This window comes from Camelina sativa, chromosome 1 (genome assembly GCF_000633955.1).
Source record: "Camelina sativa cultivar DH55 chromosome 1, Cs, whole genome shotgun sequence".
Classification (NCBI taxonomy): Eukaryota; Viridiplantae; Streptophyta; class Magnoliopsida; order Brassicales; family Brassicaceae; genus Camelina; species Camelina sativa.
The window spans coordinates 17,266,864-17,285,537 of record NC_025685.1 but is presented as its reverse complement, the minus strand read 5'-3'; the positions used below and the strand labels follow the sequence as shown (position 1 = coordinate 17,285,537).

At 34.8% G+C, this 18,674-nt stretch overlaps 2 protein-coding genes and 1 long non-coding RNA gene across 5 annotated transcripts; 2 read left to right on the top strand and 1 right to left on the bottom strand.

Moving 5' to 3' along the window:
• Nucleotides 2,140-4,373, top strand: LOC104793104. 3 transcript variants are annotated; one of them, XR_769203.2, is made up of 7 exons: nt 2,143-2,463; nt 2,565-2,774; nt 3,012-3,152; nt 3,277-3,366; nt 3,550-3,594; nt 3,701-3,792; nt 4,211-4,373. It is a non-coding gene; the product is annotated as an uncharacterized LOC104793104 (long non-coding RNA). The 3 variants fall into 3 exon arrangements; XR_769202.2 differs by having other exon boundaries at nt 2,140-2,463; nt 2,565-3,152; nt 4,201-4,373; XR_769201.2 differs by having other exon boundaries at nt 2,141-2,463; nt 2,565-3,152.
• LOC104793093 (vacuolar-sorting receptor 4) lies at nt 7,121-11,302 on the top strand. The gene is made up of 12 exons (XM_010519373.2): nt 7,121-7,682; nt 8,080-8,772; nt 8,867-8,955; nt 9,046-9,115; nt 9,186-9,269; nt 9,492-9,568; nt 9,631-9,712; nt 10,061-10,143; nt 10,227-10,293; nt 10,383-10,511; nt 10,602-10,711; nt 10,906-11,302. Exons 1-12 carry the CDS (start codon nt 7,385-7,387, stop codon nt 11,002-11,004), a joined length of 1,881 nt encoding a protein of 626 aa, XP_010517675.1. The 5' UTR covers nt 7,121-7,384; the 3' UTR covers nt 11,005-11,302.
• LOC109127658 (F-box protein At2g14710-like) lies at nt 13,569-17,619 on the bottom strand. The gene is made up of 3 exons (XM_019232836.1): nt 17,537-17,619; nt 15,487-16,379; nt 13,569-14,059 (listed from the first exon to the last, which is right to left on the bottom strand). Exons 1-3 carry the CDS (start codon nt 17,617-17,619, stop codon nt 13,569-13,571), a joined length of 1,467 nt encoding a protein of 488 aa, XP_019088381.1.

Genomic DNA, 18,674 nt, shown 5'->3' with positions numbered 1-18,674 from the left:
CAATATATGTTATATATAGATTAGTAAAATAAGTAAAGTGTTAATATAGATTTATTTTTTAATCTTCAAATAATTATATTTATATTCAATGATTCTTATTGATAAAAAATTTAAATAAAATCCCACCCAAATATATATAACAAATAAGTATTATCTTCAACAATATATCACTTAGTAAAGTAAGTTTAATGTTTATATAGATTTATACTCAAAAGTTTGAATGATTATATTTGAGCTCAACAATTTCTATTGATAAAAAATTAAATTAAATTCCGCGCTTGCACGGGTCTAAATTCTAGTATATATATATATGTGATTTTACAATAATTTATACGGTATGATAAACCATGACACTAATATATATACTATTCTATATGCTTTAGATTGATTAAAACTGGCCGGAGAGATAAAACATAAATCACATGTTAGAAAACTATAAAGAATTTTTCCTTACTTGTCTTGCATTCTTCCCAAAAGTAGTTCATAATTCATGTAGTCACATGTCTATAAATTTTTTTTGTTCTTTAACAATCCAAAACCTAATATGCTGGAGGCATAAGTGTTGCGATGAAGGAAGACAGTTTATTAGACAAGTAAGTATTGTTTTCTTTATTTTTAAAACCAAGAATTTTTGGATATCATATCTTTAATATTTTTATATTTCATCTCACTGAATATAAATTAACGTTAATGTATATTCAATTTTGCAAATTTAAAATAGTGTAATGCATATGCATTCATGGAGTGCATGTGAGGATCGGAGATCTTTAGTACGTTTTGTAAAGAAACAAAATGGAGTTCCTACTAAATGTGACTAATAACTTCTTTTTTTTTTTTTCTTCACTAATACCTTGATTTCATTAATTTCAAAGAGGGTAATACATCGGGTGTCTCCTTTGACGAGTAACACCTACACAATAATAATAAGAGGATACACAATTTAGAGATCATCCTTAATGAAACATTCCAAACCAAGTGACTAGGAGAGTAGGTGCCGGTGGAGTAATCCGCTGCTTGAGCTCCATATTTTTTTTTTTGTTTTACCAATACCTTGATTTCATTAATTTCAAAGAGGGTTATACATCGAGTGCCTCCTTTGACGAGTAACACCTACACAATAACAATAAGAGGATACACAATTTAGAGATCATCCTTAATGGTTGAACAAAAAAAAAAAGAAGAGATCATCCTTAATGAAACATGACTAATAACTTCTATTTTTGCCTCTTTCCATGTGACAAACCCGCTTATATAATTTGACGGCTAAAAGAAATAAAATAAACAGTTTATATAAATAATAATTAATGTTGTTTTGGAGATCGTATTAATCTTTAGTTCTAAACAAATTAAAAATTAGAGTGTTCAAGGAGTGTGACGATTATTCGAATGTAGATATTTTGAAAAACAAATTCGTAGTGTTTAAAACATGTGTTAAAAATAACAGGGAAAACGACAATACATTGAAACGAATAGCGATTTTGGATTCTAGGAAAGGCACTACAAGAAAACATGGATTTTACGACTACAATTGGCGACTATATATGTAGTCGTCATTTTTGGCGACTAAGTAGTGACTATTTAGCGACTATTTTACGACTACAAATATTTGGTCATATATTAGTCATTTTTTAACGACTGCATATGTTAGTCGCTAGTTTAGTCGTAATTTAGCGACTATTTTATGACTATATTGCACACCAAAATATGTAGTTGCTAAATAGTCACCAATTTAGCGACTAATATGCGACTTATAGTAAACGGTCGCTAAGAAGTCGCATATCAGTCGCTATTTAAGAAAATCATAATTTTCAAAATTTAATCCCAAACCATTAACCAAACCCCAAGACCTAAATCATAAACTCTAAATCTTAGAAATTAATTCATAATTCATAAATTCAAAACTTAACCCCAAATCATAAACCTATACACCAAACCCTGTACTTTAAACCCTATATCTTAAATTTTAAACTTTTATAATGTATAGTATATAGAAATTAAATTATAAACCATTTAACCAAAATATAACCATTATGTGTATAAAATTAAATCTAATCTAAAACTATTTAGTGTATATATATAATTTAATACTTCCAAAAACTATTTACTTATAAAATTTATTAAATTAGTCATTGTAAAATCTGAAACTAATTGTTGATAAAAAAAAAACATAAAACTATATCATTTAGTCTGGGCTTTGAGAGGCTTTTGTACCACTTTGGATTTTGATATGAATTGAAAATTGGCCAACAAAAAAAAGAAATAAAAATCAACAAACAAAGAAACCTTCACCAACCTGTGCCTCTATTCCTCACACTACACTTAGAAAAAAAAAATCATCATCACTCTCGAAACTCTTTCGGAGAAACTCTCACTCTCATTTCTTCGAATCGCGATGACTCTGTCCGGCCAAACCTCCGACCGTATCTCCAGATCTAGAAGGGAAACTGGTTTCCGTGGGAGAAGGTTAGTTTGTTCTATCTCTATTTCCCCCTTTAAATCTGATTTTGGGATTAGGGTTTCTGGTCTACGTTTGTAATGACCTTAATCTTCGAATTGGTTTGAAGACGACATATAAGAAGCAGAAGCTGAGAGGTGAAGCGGAGGAAGACGGCATAGAAGACGAAAAAGCTAAGCCGTGGATTTATCGACGAAATTAGAAGTTGGGATCTCAAAACCGGGAAAGATCTGCTTCGATTCAAGTCGTGTGCTTCTCCGGCGCACAGCCGAAAACTTGGGTCGACTAAAGAATCAATTTTTCTATCAAGCAACAATGGGTCAAGTTCTCTTTTGCTCTCACACCTATCCTCTCCGACGTTCTTGAAGGCTTAGTAGTTGCTTTCATTTGTTATCCCTTCTTTTTTTTTTTTTTTCTTGTTCCGCTGTAGGAGCATAGATTTTCACTTTGATTCTGCTGAAAACGAGTTTGATTTATCTGCTTGATATCGGTAGCCAATGCTGATGTGATCCACTTAGTTGCCTTTTCGCGTTTCTCATCCCCTGTGTGATTGCAGATGAGGGAGGATAAGAAGTAGAAGAATGATGAAGGAGAAGTGAGGGAAGGAGTAGCGCATCAATAGCTTTGTTGCCACGCGGGTATATCTCTTGTCATTTCTTTCAAATGTCTAGCTCCATCTGTTTTGGTCTCCATGGAGGTGGGTTTCTTTTCTTTCAAAAATCCTGGAACTGCTTTGTTATTTCATCTTTTCAGAATTCTTGAGTACTTATGTGCAAAATTTTTTTGTTTTTTTTTTGCTTTCTTTGGTGGGTTTCTCTCAGATCAAGTGTCAGCTGTTTTGGTTGAGTCTTGTGGCTTAAAGAACTTAAGGCTCAACTCGGCTCTCCTCAGTGTCACCAAAGTCACCGAAGGTACTCAAACTAAGCTCTCTAAAAGCATATCACTTCTTTCACAGAGTCACCTCAGTTTTGGTGATTTTATATGATAAAATCTGGTATGTGTGTGTGTTGGTGTTTGTGTTTGTGTCTTTGAAGCTTATGGTTTGAACATGTGATTTTTGTTTACTATATTATTTTGTTGTTTGTGATCAATAGACTGGATTTGGAGAAGCTTGAAAGCGGTTGGCTGGAAGAAGATAGGTAAAACCCTTATGTTTATTTTATTACTCTTGTATTACTCTTCAATTCTTTGAAGTCACATTGTTGCATGCGTAAACCATCTGATTCAGTGTCCTATTGTTCTTAGGTCGAAGATGATGTTTGGCTTACAGAGAAAGCCACAGCCAAGCACACTCTTAGACAGAGCTCATGATGTACAACTTTATTTCAGAGCGTAAGGTAAACTTTCATTGGTTAAGACATTTTCTTATCCTATTGTATCTTTCGCTATTAAGGTACAATATATATACTTTGCTACTTATTGCTGTGAGACTTTTATTAAATCTGTCAAAGAGTCATTTGTTTAGAAGCCTCTGTTGTAATTTTTGTGAGGCTTTTTGTTGAATTTGTCAAGAGTTATTTGGTAATACCGATCTCTAGACACCTGTTTTATATGCACTCTTTAACTTGAGTCACCATTGTCGATCTTCTTACTCACACTCACGTTTTTAAGCTAGAAGACATGTTAGTTATAGTGAATTGCTTGTCCCGATTGTTTCTCATTTCTAGTCTCGATTTTGAAATTGTGTTATATTGATAATGGGAAATGAGTCCCCATGATACATTTTTTGTTTGTTTGTTCTGAAGGTACTTGAAGAAATGAGTTGCTCTTGGAACATTAATGGGAACTACCTAGGCTTCAATGATGGAATACAAAGCAATTGAGAATGTGCTACAAACCATTTATTATGTAGTTTTTCATCTATTCTTATTTTTAGTTATGATTTTTAATTTTATTTTGTAATACAATTTTTTTGTAATCATGGTTTATAATAATAAATATAGTACTCAAAAAATAATGTTTTAAAACATTATTCATAATTTAAATATATTTAAAACAATTAATAAAATATATGTAATTTGTATAAATATTGTATAAATACTGTATAAATACAATAATGTATAAATACTTGAATACAACTATAGTCAGTAATTAGTCGTTAATTAGTCACTAAATTTGGTGACTACATTATGACTATTTTGCGTTGTCGTAAAATAGTCGTAACGTGGTCGCTAAATTTAGTGACTATATTATGACTAAATTTACGACTACGCAAAATAGTCGTAATGTAGTCGCTATTTGGCGACTAATTTTACGACTATTTATTTTAGCGACTCTCGATTTACGACTACTAGTTTTAGTCGCTATTTAGTCGTAACACACCGTTTAGCGACTAAATAGTGACTAATAGTGCAGTCGCTATTTGCCTGTTTTCTTGTAGTGAGGACTGAGATAGATGAAAATATTTATCCTAATAATTTCAAATTTGTTAATGTATGTGGGCATTCATAGGAGAAAGCAATTTCCCCGAAATTAGCAAGTTCTAAATCACCTGAATTTTTTTTCTTTTTTTTTACATATCTTAAACATGCATTGAATAACTAAGTTTAGCCGTTTAGGTTTTATCAAGGCTTATAGAGATGTGTAGAAAAGAAACACAATAAGACACCTAACAAATATTTACGAATTATTTCGAGAATCCATAAAAATAATATTAAAAAAAAAATGCTACACGATTCACATATAGCTTGAGCTTGACTGATATGTTAAATTAGTAGTAGAAATGTAGAATAATAGGATAGATCATCAATTATCAAATGGTTGAATAAATAAAACGCAAATAATTTAAAACTGAATATGAATGAGTCTATCCGTGTAAAAAGAAAACTTATACCAATTCAAGCCAATAAATATACCAAATGTTTGGTTGGGGCTAGATGTAGAAAATTATATTGCTGGGGTCATGCTTTTGATTTTTTGAAGATAAATTCCTTTAAATAGCACTAAAAAGGTTTTTTTTTTCCAAAAATACCATATTTTAGTTTTTTTTTCCAAAAATACCACAAATTTTTTTTTTCCAAAATTACAACAAACACAAAAAATTGATTTTTAAGGATGTAAATTTTTTTTTAGGTTTGGGTTGACACATTTAGTTTTAGGGTATAGTTTTTAGGGGTTAGAGTTTAGTATTTAGAATTTAGGAATTAGTTTTTAGTATTAGAAATTTAATTCAATTATGTGTATTTTTGGAAAAAAAATACATTTTAGTGGTATTTTTGGAAAAAACTAAATTGTGGTATTTTTGGAATAAAAACTTGTTTTAGTGGTATTTATGACAATTGCCTTTTTTGAATGGGTTGGAGTTGGACACTATTAAATGAATTTACATTAATTACTTGTATAGAAAAAAAATTGAGAATCTCCTTTAAATACCACTAAAAAAGTTTTTTTTCCAAAAATACCACATTTTAGTTTTTTTTTCCAAAAATACCACAAAAGTTTTTTTTTCCAAAATTACCACAAACACAAAAATTGATTTTTAAAGATGTAAATTTTTTTTTTAGGTTTGGGTTGACACATTTAGTTTTAGGGTATAGTTTTTAGAGGTAGGGTTTAATATTTAGAATTTAGGGATTAGTTTTTAGCAGTGTTCAAGAAAGCGGTCTAGGCGGCCGCCTAGGCGCTAGGCGCTCAGCAGACGCCTAGATGACCGTCTAACCCGTTTAAAATTACATACATTTTATTTTAATATTTATTTTTGATTTTTAAATTACATATAATTAAATTATTATGTTTTATATCTATATACGTAATTATAAACATTTATATGTTGTTAATATAACTTAAATAAATGTATTTTTCTTATCGTTGTTTATAATTTATAATTTTTTTATTTTAAAACATATATTTTAATATAATTATAGATATATATAATGTTTTATGTTGTAAACGCCTAAACCGCCTAAAAACCGTTTAGGCCCCGACTAAGCGTTCTAAGCGCTAGGCGTTGGGTCACCGCCCAGATACCGCCTAGCGCTTTCTTAAACACTGGTTTTTAGTATTAGAACTTTAATTCAATTATGTGGTATTTTTGGAAAAAATTACATCTTAGTGGTATTTTTAGAAAAAAAACTAAATTGTGGTATTTCTGGAATAAAAACAAATTTTAGTGGTATTTATGATAATTGCCCAAAACAGTTAGAGAGTGACCTGGTGAACGGTGGTGTGACGTCGTCCATACGTTTTAGTTTGGAGGAGATCAATATTATTTAACATAACCACAAAAAAAAATTAGACATTCTTTTTTTTGAAGAACTTTGTTAATTTTTAGGTCATATAAAAATTTATGGTTTATGATGTTTATTAAACTTAAGGTGCATTTCTTAAAGAAAAATCTTCATTTATTTTTAAAATTTTGAAAATTGGTAGAAAAAAAAAAGTAGATTAATTTGTATACATATTTGGTTACTATGGATTTTAGAAGAATTCTTGGTGTGTTTGACAATTGGTTTATAAAGAATGGGAATACGAAAATAGTGTTTGACACTTTTTAGAAAATAAAAAAAATGCTGAGGAAAACTGTAGACGTGCCACATCAGCACCAAAAACTCTCTTTTATTATATAGAGATCAGTATTATATTTGTGGTTAATAAAAGAGAAATTCATATATTTATAAATTGATTTATTTGTATTTATATTGTCTGGATAGAAAAATTAAAAAAACTAGTTTCGTCGTCGATATGTGTTTTTGACTAAGGCGTCGTCTCTATAGTCTTCCACTCCCATCTAAGACGTTGAATTGAACAAACACACTCAAGAGAAACTTGCCCCCAAAGCTCTTTTACCCAACGAATCCACCATCATCATCGAGCACATACAAGGACGAAGATTTTCAAATTCAATCATCTCTTTTGAATGATCTGTTCACATCTACCTGCTCCTTAATCTTTGATTAAATCCTTTTGTGTTTTGAGGCGGAGATCTCAAAGATGATGAAGCAGGTCCCGTGTTTTCTCCCATGGCTGCTTCTCTCCCTCTTGGTGATAACCGAGGCCCGATTCGTGGTGGAGAAGAATAGTTTGTCGGTTACTTCGCCGGAGAGTATAAAGGGGACTCATGACAGTGCAATTGGAAACTTTGGGATTCCTCAGTACGGTGGAAGTATGGCTGGTACGGTTGTTTACCCTAAAGAGAATCAGAAATCGTGTAAAGAGTTTAGCGATTTCTCGATTTCGTACAAGTCTCAGCCTGGTGCTTTGCCTACTTTTCTCTTGGTTGATCGTGGAGGTACTTTTAATTTCACTATTGGTATCGATTTGATTTGATTCCATCGCAAGTTTGTAATTTTGTAAATTGAATGTTAGACTTAGGTCCTCTTTATGTAATTTTGAAGTTAAAATTGAAGCCTATGATTAGTGTTCTGTTCTCATCCGTGACTCTTGTGCGTAATCATAGCCTAATGGGTGCATATTTCCTTTTTCGATACCCTTTTGGTTTTTACTTGGGACTTTGTTGGAGATCTTACAACTGATGTTAGATTTAGGGGCTTAGGGCCACTCTGTCTAATGTTAGCTTGGATTTTTAGGATGTGGTGGTGGTTCTTGTCCCTATTTTGGCTGCTCTGTATAATCATAACTTACGCATACTTAGCCTAAATGGTTGGCGGTTACATTTTGTTGTGTAGATTGTTTCTTCGCTTTGAAGGTCTGGAATGCACAGAAAGCCGGTGCTTCTGCTGTTCTTGTGGCAGACAATGTTGATGAACCTTTGATTACCATGGATACACCTGAAGAGGATGTTTCTTCTGCTAAGTACATTGAGAATATCACCATACCTTCTGCTCTTGTTACCAAAAGTTTCGGTGAAAAGCTGAAGAAAGCCACTAGTGGAGGGGATATGGTCAACTTGAATCTTGACTGGAGAGAAGCTGTTCCGCACCCTGATGATCGTGTCGAGTATGAATTGTGGACCAACAGCAACGATGAGTGTGGGGTTAAGTGTGACATGTTGATGGAGTTTGTAAAAGATTTCAAGGGCGCGGCTCAAATTCTCGAGAAAGGCGGTTTCACGCAGTTTAGACCTCATTACATCACCTGGTATTGCCCTCACGCTTTCACGTTGAGCCGACAGTGCAAGTCGCAGTGTATCAACAAGGGAAGATACTGCGCTCCTGATCCAGAGCAGGACTTTAGCTCAGGATACGATGGCAAAGATGTGGTCGTTGAAAACTTGAGACAGCTTTGTGTTTACAAGGTGGCAAACGAAACTGGTAATCCCTGGGTCTGGTGGGATTACGTCACTGACTTCCAGATCAGATGTCCCATGAAGGAAAAGAAATACAATAAAGATTGTGCTGAGTCTGTTATCAAATCTCTTGGTGGGTGTTTCTTCTTACAGGTCTCGAAAGTTAAAGAAAAGCAATTTTGTTTTTTTGGAGACTGTGGTCATATTTTCTACGTATATCTCTACAGGTATTGATAGCAAAAAAATTGACAAGTGTATGGGAGACCCTGATGCTGACATGGACAATCTAGTTCTGAAGGAAGAACAAGACGCTCAGGTAAATCTATTACATCTGAATTTTCGTCCGGGGATCTCACTGTTATATTCTTTAAGCAGCCGTTTGGGATTGACATTTAATATTATGTAGGTTGGCAAGGGTACGAGGGGTGATGTTACCATATTGCCTACCTTAGTTGTCAACAACAGACAGTACCGAGGTTTGTCCTTCAGTGTTCAACTTATGACTTCCAACACATGTAGTTAAGCTTGTTATATAATTGTTTGCAGGCAAGTTGGAGAAAAGTGCAGTACTCAAGGCTCTATGCTCTGGTTTTGAGGAGTCAACTGAACCAGCTATATGCCTCAGCACAGGTATGTTTTGCATACCCTTACCTAGAATATCCAACCCGATACTCGAACGCCTAGAGGCCCTAGACTAAGATTTTCCTTCTTGTAATTTTATTTTCTGAATTACATGCCCAGTGGTAGGTCATCAAATAAATGGCTGGAATGTAAACTTTGTACACTAGTGATCACACTTAAAAACACTTATTATGAAATTTTAAATTTGCAATCTTCTATTGCATTTGACAGATATGGAGACAAACGAGTGCTTAGATAACAATGGCGGTTGTTGGCAAGATAAATCAGCCAATATAACTGCTTGCAAGGTACATTGTGATATTTCCTGGCAAGAATTTCTGTTATATCTGTTAATCTGCTTAATTTGCAGGATACTTTTCGTGGAAAAGTATGTGTATGTCCTGTAGTTGATGGTGTGCGATTTAAAGGGGATGGTTACAGCCACTGTGAGGGTAAGTGATCAGGTCGTCTTTCATAAAGATTTTATAGTTAAGTTGACTTATGACTTATGTTATACAGTACCAATCGAGAATGGCAAAATATTTCTCAGGTTTCTTACACATTCTGACATTCTGTGGTCTTACAGTATGGAGATATATCATATAATTCCTAGTCAGTGAACTGTAAACAGGATGTTGGGTTATAAATATAATCTTGGCTGCGTTATCACTAGAACTAGTGGCAAAAGAATTTTTACAATAGGATCAACTGAGCTGACTTCTACAATAGGATATTGTGTTCTTTGCATTTGCTGTTGTGCTTCTATTTGATTCGTACATATTTGGTGTTTTGCATTGCAGCAAGTGGGCCAGGGAGATGCACAATTAACAATGGAGGTTGTTGGCATGAAGAGAGAGATGGACATGCGTTCTCTGCTTGTGTGGTCAGTGTTTCATCTGTACTTTACCACATTTTGCACAATCTCACCGTGTAAGATACTTATGTCTCAACATGTAATGCCTTCAGGACAAGGACAGTGTTAAATGCGAGTGTCCTCCAGGATTTAAAGGAGACGGTGTTAAGAAGTGTGAAGGTTAGACCTCTGTTAACACTTGGGTTACTGTACTTCTTTGTGTTATTCCATAAACATCTGCTGAAGAATTTTCATGATTCCTTCACTAGACATTAATGAATGCAAAGAGAAAAAAGCCTGTCAGTGCCCGGAATGTAGCTGTAAGAACACCTGGGGAAGCTATGAGTGCTCTTGTAGTGGGGACCTTCTCTACATGAGAGACCATGACACTTGCATCAGTGAGTTTTCATGAACTAGGATTTCTACACTTCTATTAATATCCTCATGCATACAAATAACTTGTACTGTTTTTTTTGGTTAAAATTTAGGCAAGACAGGTGCACAAGTGAGATCAGCTTGGGCAGCCGTTTGGCTTATTATGTTATCATTGGGACTTGCAGCTGCTGGTGCGTACCTCGTTTACAAATATAGATTGAGGGTAAGCTTTTAATCCATCCTTCTCCTCTCTTTTCGGCCTTCTTTTTGTGGTAAAAGTGAAAGAGTAGTCTCTTCTGTTTGAGTGGTCTGAGATGTTGGTTAAAACATGATTCTTCTCTAACATCATATCATGTCTTGCCATATCCATTGCTTGGGGAAATGTTTTTTGAATTTGATATGTCCCTGGTTTTACAGCAATACATGGACTCAGAGATCAGAGCCATAATGGCACAGTACATGCCACTGGACAGCCAGCCCGAGGTCCCAAACCACGTGAATGATGAACATGCCTGAGAGAGCTTTATGGTCGATCTATTTATTTTCCGGGAAGGACTTAAGGTGACGCGTTCTTTTAATTGATGTGGCCCTTGATGTCAGTCTTTATCTCGCCTCTGTTGTATCTTTGTAACTCTTTACCAAATAGTGTATTTGCAACAAAAAAAAAGATATTTCAAAGTTACTTACTGTCTTTTTTCACTTGTCCACGGGACTTTTGTAATAGGGAAACTCTGATGTAGCGTCAGACGGTCAGAGAAGTGGGCAAGCTAGCCTAGCTAGTCAATAGAAACAAACATCAATATTTTAAAGCTCATCTTCTTTTTTTTTTTTTCTATTAAAGCTCATCTTTTAAAGCTCATCTTTAGACATTCGACAAGTTCAGTTCTTTGGCTATAAGTTTTTCTTTTCTTTACTCTGTTTCATTTTAGCACCTTTAGAAGCGGGATAGTAGTAAGAAATAGTGGTACCACAATCTTCGTATTGTCTCACTGAATGGATTACACATATTCCGGTTCTTAAGTAGTTAGATTCATGCATGAACAAGGTGATTGGTAACCAAATTTGAAGGCTGCACGCTACAACGAAGCTAGTAAGTTGGGAAACCAGTCTTCCCAAACAAGACAGCGAGAATCAGATAGAGTCTGTTGACATTTTAATCTAGATTGCTCAAAATAGATCATTAGTAAACATTTATTTTTCCAAAAGAAAAGAGAGAAAACTAGTAAAATCTCTAGTTTAAATGTAGTTAATAACCAAACAAGAAGCCAAAATGTAATAAAAACTGAGAGCATGGGCATTGGTGTCTCTCACATTTTGGTCCCTCAAATATAATAAGATTATTTTCAAAGTTTCTTAAGTTTGGTATGAGAATTGGTGTCCTTCACAGTTGGTCCCCTGAATAAAATAATAATATTTTAAATTTTAAAAATTAATTATTTAAATTAATAAGTAAAAACATATTAAAGTTTTAATTAAAATAAAACATATAACATTAACATTAAAAACATAAGAAAATTACAAAGTTACAAAAACTTGAAAAAAAAAAAACATACAATTAAAACATTAAAAATTAAAAACATAAAACATACAAACATCAAAAATAAAAACAAGCATTTTATTCAATTTATAGAATTTTTTTAATTAATTTTCATTATCTGGAAGATGTCCAAAGTTAGTCCAAATATGCTCAATCAAATCTTCTTTTAACTGTTCATGGACTTTTTTATCCCGAATTTTTGTAAGACGAGTAATCGTAGTGCTCATATTTGAACCCAAGCTGGCGGCACCGATGGTATATGTTTGATCCACATCTTCTCCGTGTTGAAATTCAGAAACAATGTTTCGGAAACTGTATGTACCTCGTTCATCCTCGACAATCATATTATGGAGTATTATTCATGCTCTCATAACATTTGCTATTTTGTATTTATCCCATAAACGAGATGGATTTTTAACAACGGCGAATCTAGCTTGCAAGACTCCAAAGGCTCAACATCTTCCCGCACAGCTTCTTGTTTTGTGAAAAGAGAGAATTTTTCATACCATCGGTGAGATAGTACGCCAAATTGTACTCCCTTCCGTTGACAAAGTAGTTGACCTCCGGAGCTTTACCGTTAAGAATGTCATCAAAAACATTTGATCGATCTAGAATATTAAGATCGTTCATAGTACCTGGAGCTCCAAAAAAAGCATGCCATATCCAGAGGTCGTACGAAGCTACCGCCTCCAACACGATTGTAGGTTTTCCGATTGATCGTGAATACATCCCTTTCCAAGCTGTTGGACAATTCTTCCACCCCCAGTGCATACAGTCAATGCTCCAAACCATCCCGGAAAATCCATGTTTTTCATTTTCATCGCCAAACAACAGGATTATTCCGGCGGTAAACTCGTGCAAACATTTCCGAACTGTTGAAGCACCAATTCGTACATACTCATCAACTGAGTCGGACGCAGTACCATATGTCAATTGACGAATTGCTGCAGTACATTGTCTGCCCATCTCTCTCATCTCCTCCATGACAGCTTCATCCCACCACTTGTGAATATGCATCTCTCCATCATCAACATTCCCACATGTGAAGAACCTGCATTAACATATTTAAATAGCAAATCACTTCATAATCAGTTAAAGCATAGCAACTCACTTCATAATTTGTTTATGTTAAACCACATACCTTCTGTTGTAGCTTGAGGATAACAGGGGCTAACCACCACAGTAGCATACCTTGGGGAGGGTATTGAGTCGTCTGAGCATTGATGAAGCTACTCTCAGCCTCATCCATCCGAATCAAAGCTTCTATTTCCCTGTCCTCAGTGTCATCAGAGTATCTATCATATTGATCTGAGGAATCAGGCTGAGAGTAGCTGTAGTCTTGGCCCATCTGATTTATTTGAAATATAAGGAGAATTTATCAGCTTTCGAGAACATATTAATATTTAGATGACAATTCAAAGTGCATCTTAAGCCGAGTTGATGAAACAAGAACAAACATAATTGAATACATAACAAACTAAAACAGAAATTCGAACTTAGATACTAAAATAAGAAATACAAAGTTGCATCTTAAGTCAATACATCAATCACAGAAATACTGAGCCACTATCTTATCCTTGATAACTTGATCAACTGCACTAAGTGGCTCTGGTTTGGCAAGAAGTGTGTCTAGTATGCCAAGCTTTTGTAGCTTCTCCTTTTCAGCCATATCCAGCTTCTTTACTTCCCACATTCTCTTGTACTCAGCAAGAGCCTTCCCTTGACCATTGTTCCTACTGGCCTTTGCAGCCTTGACACCTTGAGGCCTTTTCTCAAAGTCTTTCTCAGTGTGGGTTGCCTCGGATTTTGAAGCTGTCTCGGATTGTGAAGCTGCAGCAACTGGTTTCATCTTTGTTCTGACTGAAGTTGATGGGTTGTTAATAGCGTGAAGGTTCAGCCATTTCTGCTCAAACCTTAACAAACACCAGTAATGCTCCATTGTAAACTTCGTCTTATAGTCAGAGAAGTAGATGTTGTGAGCCACCTTCAGCACATCGTTCTCAGAGTGTCCACTATTGTTTAGTCTCTCTGCAGCTGCATAAGCCCCGCAAAACTTGTTAGTGAACTCATTGATCTTGAACCACCTCTGCTTACATTTTATGTTCACCCCTGTTCACCATTGACTATAGCATGAGGAAACTCTACATAGTATTTTTTAACCCTTTGCCAAAAGCTTCCTCCCTTTTGTTGATTTGCAATAATTGGGTCCTTTGAAGTGTTCAGCCACGCACTGATAAGAATTTCATCGTCAGCCGGATTCCATTTCTTTCTATCCTTCCTGACAGGTGTCTCTTGAGAAAGAGGTACATCCTCGGATTTTTGAGAGCTCCAAGGGGGTATTTCATAAGCACCATTGTCGCCAGGTGGTGGAAAACTCTCATAAGGAGAGTTTTCTAGGTTAAGTGACTCTCCTTAACTGTTGAGAAGCTCTAAATAACTAGAGGACTGACTGAATGGATTGTAAGAACTCATAGGAAGAAGAGTTTTAGATGATGAGGAATCGGAAATGTTGTTGGTTTACCAAAGAAGAGAGATAGAAGATGAGGGAGAAAGATTGAAGGCTGGTTTGGTGTTATAAAGGTGAAAAGGTATCAAGTAATAAGTTACCATTCATAATGACCTATCCTTCAACTACCTAAGTCTAATCACAATTTATGACAACTTACACAACTACAAAGCATAATAGTATCCCATTAAATTCATAGAGGACATTTCTGATGCTATCCTTTATACAAAGATCAACTATACAACAACCAAAGCATTTTCAGAACACGATTCCACCAAACAACAACCAATGGACATTTCTGATGCTAATGGAATCAAGTATATACCTCTGACTCGATGATTGTTGCTACTTCTTCTGTGATTTCCCGTTATTGTGTTGCTTTCTTCACGTGACGCTGAGGAAACTCATGAACAACAAACAATTGCAAGGTTATACTCAGTTTAACATAAAATAATCAACATAATCCAAACAAACTGACAACAATCTTAAGTCAAAGCAAGAAACTCAGACACTCAAACTAGCTAACAAAGAAACATAATCCAAAACCCTAATTCGGACCAAAACTGAGACACTCAACTATCCAAACCCAAAACATAATCGAAAACCCTAAATCGAAACAAAAATCAGAGACAACATTTACCTAAACCCAGAGACTAAACTATCCAAACAAAGCGACTAAACTATCGAATCCCAAAAACAATATCGAAAAACCTAAATCGAGAATACATCAAAAATACTAAATCATCTAAAATCGCAAACGGCGTTGGAACACAAACCTCCTTTCAATTGGAACCGGCGGATAATCTTCTAGATGATACAAAATACGGATGAAACCGCTGGTGTTTGATGAATCGCCAAACTCTTGCCGTCGAGATGGAGAGAGTCAAGAGAGAGACTCGGAACTGCTCTGGACGGACCGAATTTTGGGTTCGTCCAAAAACAAAGCAACACCAACCATACAGACGCTGCCACGTGTAACGAAGGACAAAGCACACCACGAGTCTCTTACCCTCGATGAAATAACTTGGCTGAGAGTAGTGTACGTTGTCGACTAAACCCGGCAAGTTAGGACTTGACAAAGTCATGAAATTCATCCAAACCACATCACCACCATTCTCATAGTTAATCTTGTTCTCGGTCACCCATATCTCAATCTTCTTTGTGACAATGCATTGGTTTAGCAACGAAAACCTATCTTCCTTAAAGGCCCCAAGGACGAGAGCATCCCCAACATGGTGTCTCCCACATGGTAGATTACAATTTTTTTTCCATTTTTCGCTCGAAAAGTCGAATTTACAAATGTGGTAGCACAAGGGATCGATCTCTTCACGAAAACATACACAATACAAAGTTCCATTCAAGGATACATCACTTTCACTACTAACAGCGTTTGGGCTACTACTGTTACCAGGTTGTGACTTGTAGTCTATCAACACATCGGACGCAAAGTCATAAATTTTCCACAAGTCAAAGTGACCATCTTCCTTCCCATAGGAAAAAGCAACCATCATGTATTTCTTATTGTTGTATACTATGCCGACGAATTCCATATAAGAACCTTTAATTAAACTCGGCTTGATCCATCTACTTTGCCCCAACCATGGGTTCCATGCAACAGCTCCTCTCTGCTTGCCACATAGCAACAGCTCATTGGAATCAACCAAGTTTCCAAGTTTTAAATATTTTAAACCGGGAGTACCTAAGTTTAACTCACGTACCACTATCACGGGATCAATGCTTACCGAATAAATCTTGGATTCAGTTGCTAGGATGAACCTAAACGTCATCTTGTGGTTGTTCATGAACGCCTTGTCGTCGAAAAGAGCGTTCCATCGTTTGGATACGGTTATGATGCGGACATCGATCCTACAAACCAAACCGTTGAACCAGATCTTGTACCACATCCTGTACCAGAAGTACGAAAAGGCCCTATGACACGATCAAATGCTAAACAGCTAAGGACAAGGTTTAACCTAGCCGTTCAAGACATTGTAAGCTCCCTAGAGCTGAAGGACGTCAACTGGTCTGTACCACCATCATGCCACCATAATGGACATGATCACATTACCGAGGAAGAGCTTGCTGAAGCCTTCACCCAAATGAGCCTTGATCAGACCAGTTCCCCAGGTTTGAAACCTCTTTTGGCAGGTCAAGGAACCTCAAGAATCCAAGAGAAGACATTGGATTTGCAAGAGACGTGTGATACAAGCTACACCTCCGATCAATATAGTGAAGATCAAGACCAAGACATAGAGGACATGAACGAGCATCAAGAGGCTGATCAAGATACTCTAGAGGAACTCCAGGAAGACCCCTACTTCAGTAAACAAACCAACAAGCCAATACAAGACAAGAACCCTGAAGTAGTTCATCGAGTTGTACAAGAAGTGGTTCAAGGAACGTCTATTGGACCTAGATCGCATCCAGGTAAGTCTTATTCAATATTTTCGATCCTTGCAGGTCCCACCAACCCCAAAAACGGCTAGAATACTTGCTCATCAAGAGAGATCAAGTCTACTTTAGCATTTTCTTTTATTAGTTTATTTACTTTCCAAAAACAATGGTTTTGTGTTTGATTTTATTTGCTTTCCTTTGTTGCATTATTTTGCATTTATTTTCGGACTTAGGGCTAGCTGAAGGACTCTTATAAATTCCCCCTGCAGCAGTTGTACGATTTTTCACCTTTGATTATCAATAAAATACTGAATTTTCTTACTTTTTCTCTTTAAGTGTTCTTGAGAGAATAAGATTGTTCTTTGTCTTGTGTGTGAGATTCCACAAGGCTAAATTCATGTACTGTATCAGAGACCAATCACATCTCTGTGGTGTACTTCAATCCGCCAGCACTTCCCCCTTTATCAATCCCACACGAGAGAAGCGACCGCCATCGTGTCAGATCTACATCATCGACCATCTTTCCTTCACAAGAGAGAAGCGACCACCAGCTTGTGAAGCCATCATCTCTATCCCGGTATAAGTCTCACCACCGAGTCTTGTATCAGGTTCTGAACCGAACAAGAGATTTAGGTGGGACACGAGAGAGTATCTCTTCAATCAACTCCCATGGAAGCTTCTCCAGATGAGCCATCTCTTTACCTAACTTAGGGTTTTTGCTTAGTATATCTAACTTGTGTATTAAAAGGGAGTAGTATATTAGAATAATTAACATAAAAATTTGCTAAAGAAAAGGAAGGAAAGAGGAAGAGCAAGAGAAAACCAATCATAAACTGAAACATAGGGTTGCTTAACAATTTCTAAAAAGGCTTAACTTATAATCAACTCTTAAGTTTATTATGTATTTTGATTTAATTTTAATTGTGTTAATGTTAAGATATTATGTTAAGATATTCTTAAGCACCATAAATGGAGATGGTCTTAAGGTCCACATGAGATTTAGAACAACTAATAGGGATTCAACATCTCAATAATTGACAATTTTGGTTAAGATGTGCACATATGATTTAAAACAACCAATAGAGATTAGAAATCTCAATAATTAACATTTTTGAAAATATAATACTTTTCTTCATTATTAAAGTCTTTTAGAGAAAAAAGTTAAAACTATAGAAATAAAAGAAATATGCACAATGTCCCACATATGCTAGATTTTTTTTGACAAAGATTCATAAGCCTTATAAATAAGACGAATATATTTTCAACTACTAATGAGCAGCAAGCTTGATTTATCAAGCGTCCATATCTAAAAGTTTTATTCGGTTAAATTCGGTTTTTTATTTGAGAAAATGAAAACTTTTAAAAAGTTTCAAAAAATATTATATTATTTAAATTTTTTTTTATATATTATAAATATTGAAACTTCTAAAAGTTCTTAGCTTTTGAAATTTTTTAATATTTATAATTTTTGAATTTAAAAAGTTTAAAAATATTATAAATATTGAAACTTTAAAAAATTAAAAAAAAATTAATAGATTTTTAAACTTTTGAAAAGTTTAAAATATTATAAGTATTGAAATTTCTATCAGTTCTTACCTTTTTAAAAGTTTTAAAATATTATAACTTTTAGATTTTAAAGGTTTAAAATATTTTTTAAATATTGAAACTTTTAAAAGGTTAAAATATGAGAAATATTTAAACTTTACAGAATGTTGAAAAATATTTAAACTCCATAGAAAGTTTAAAATT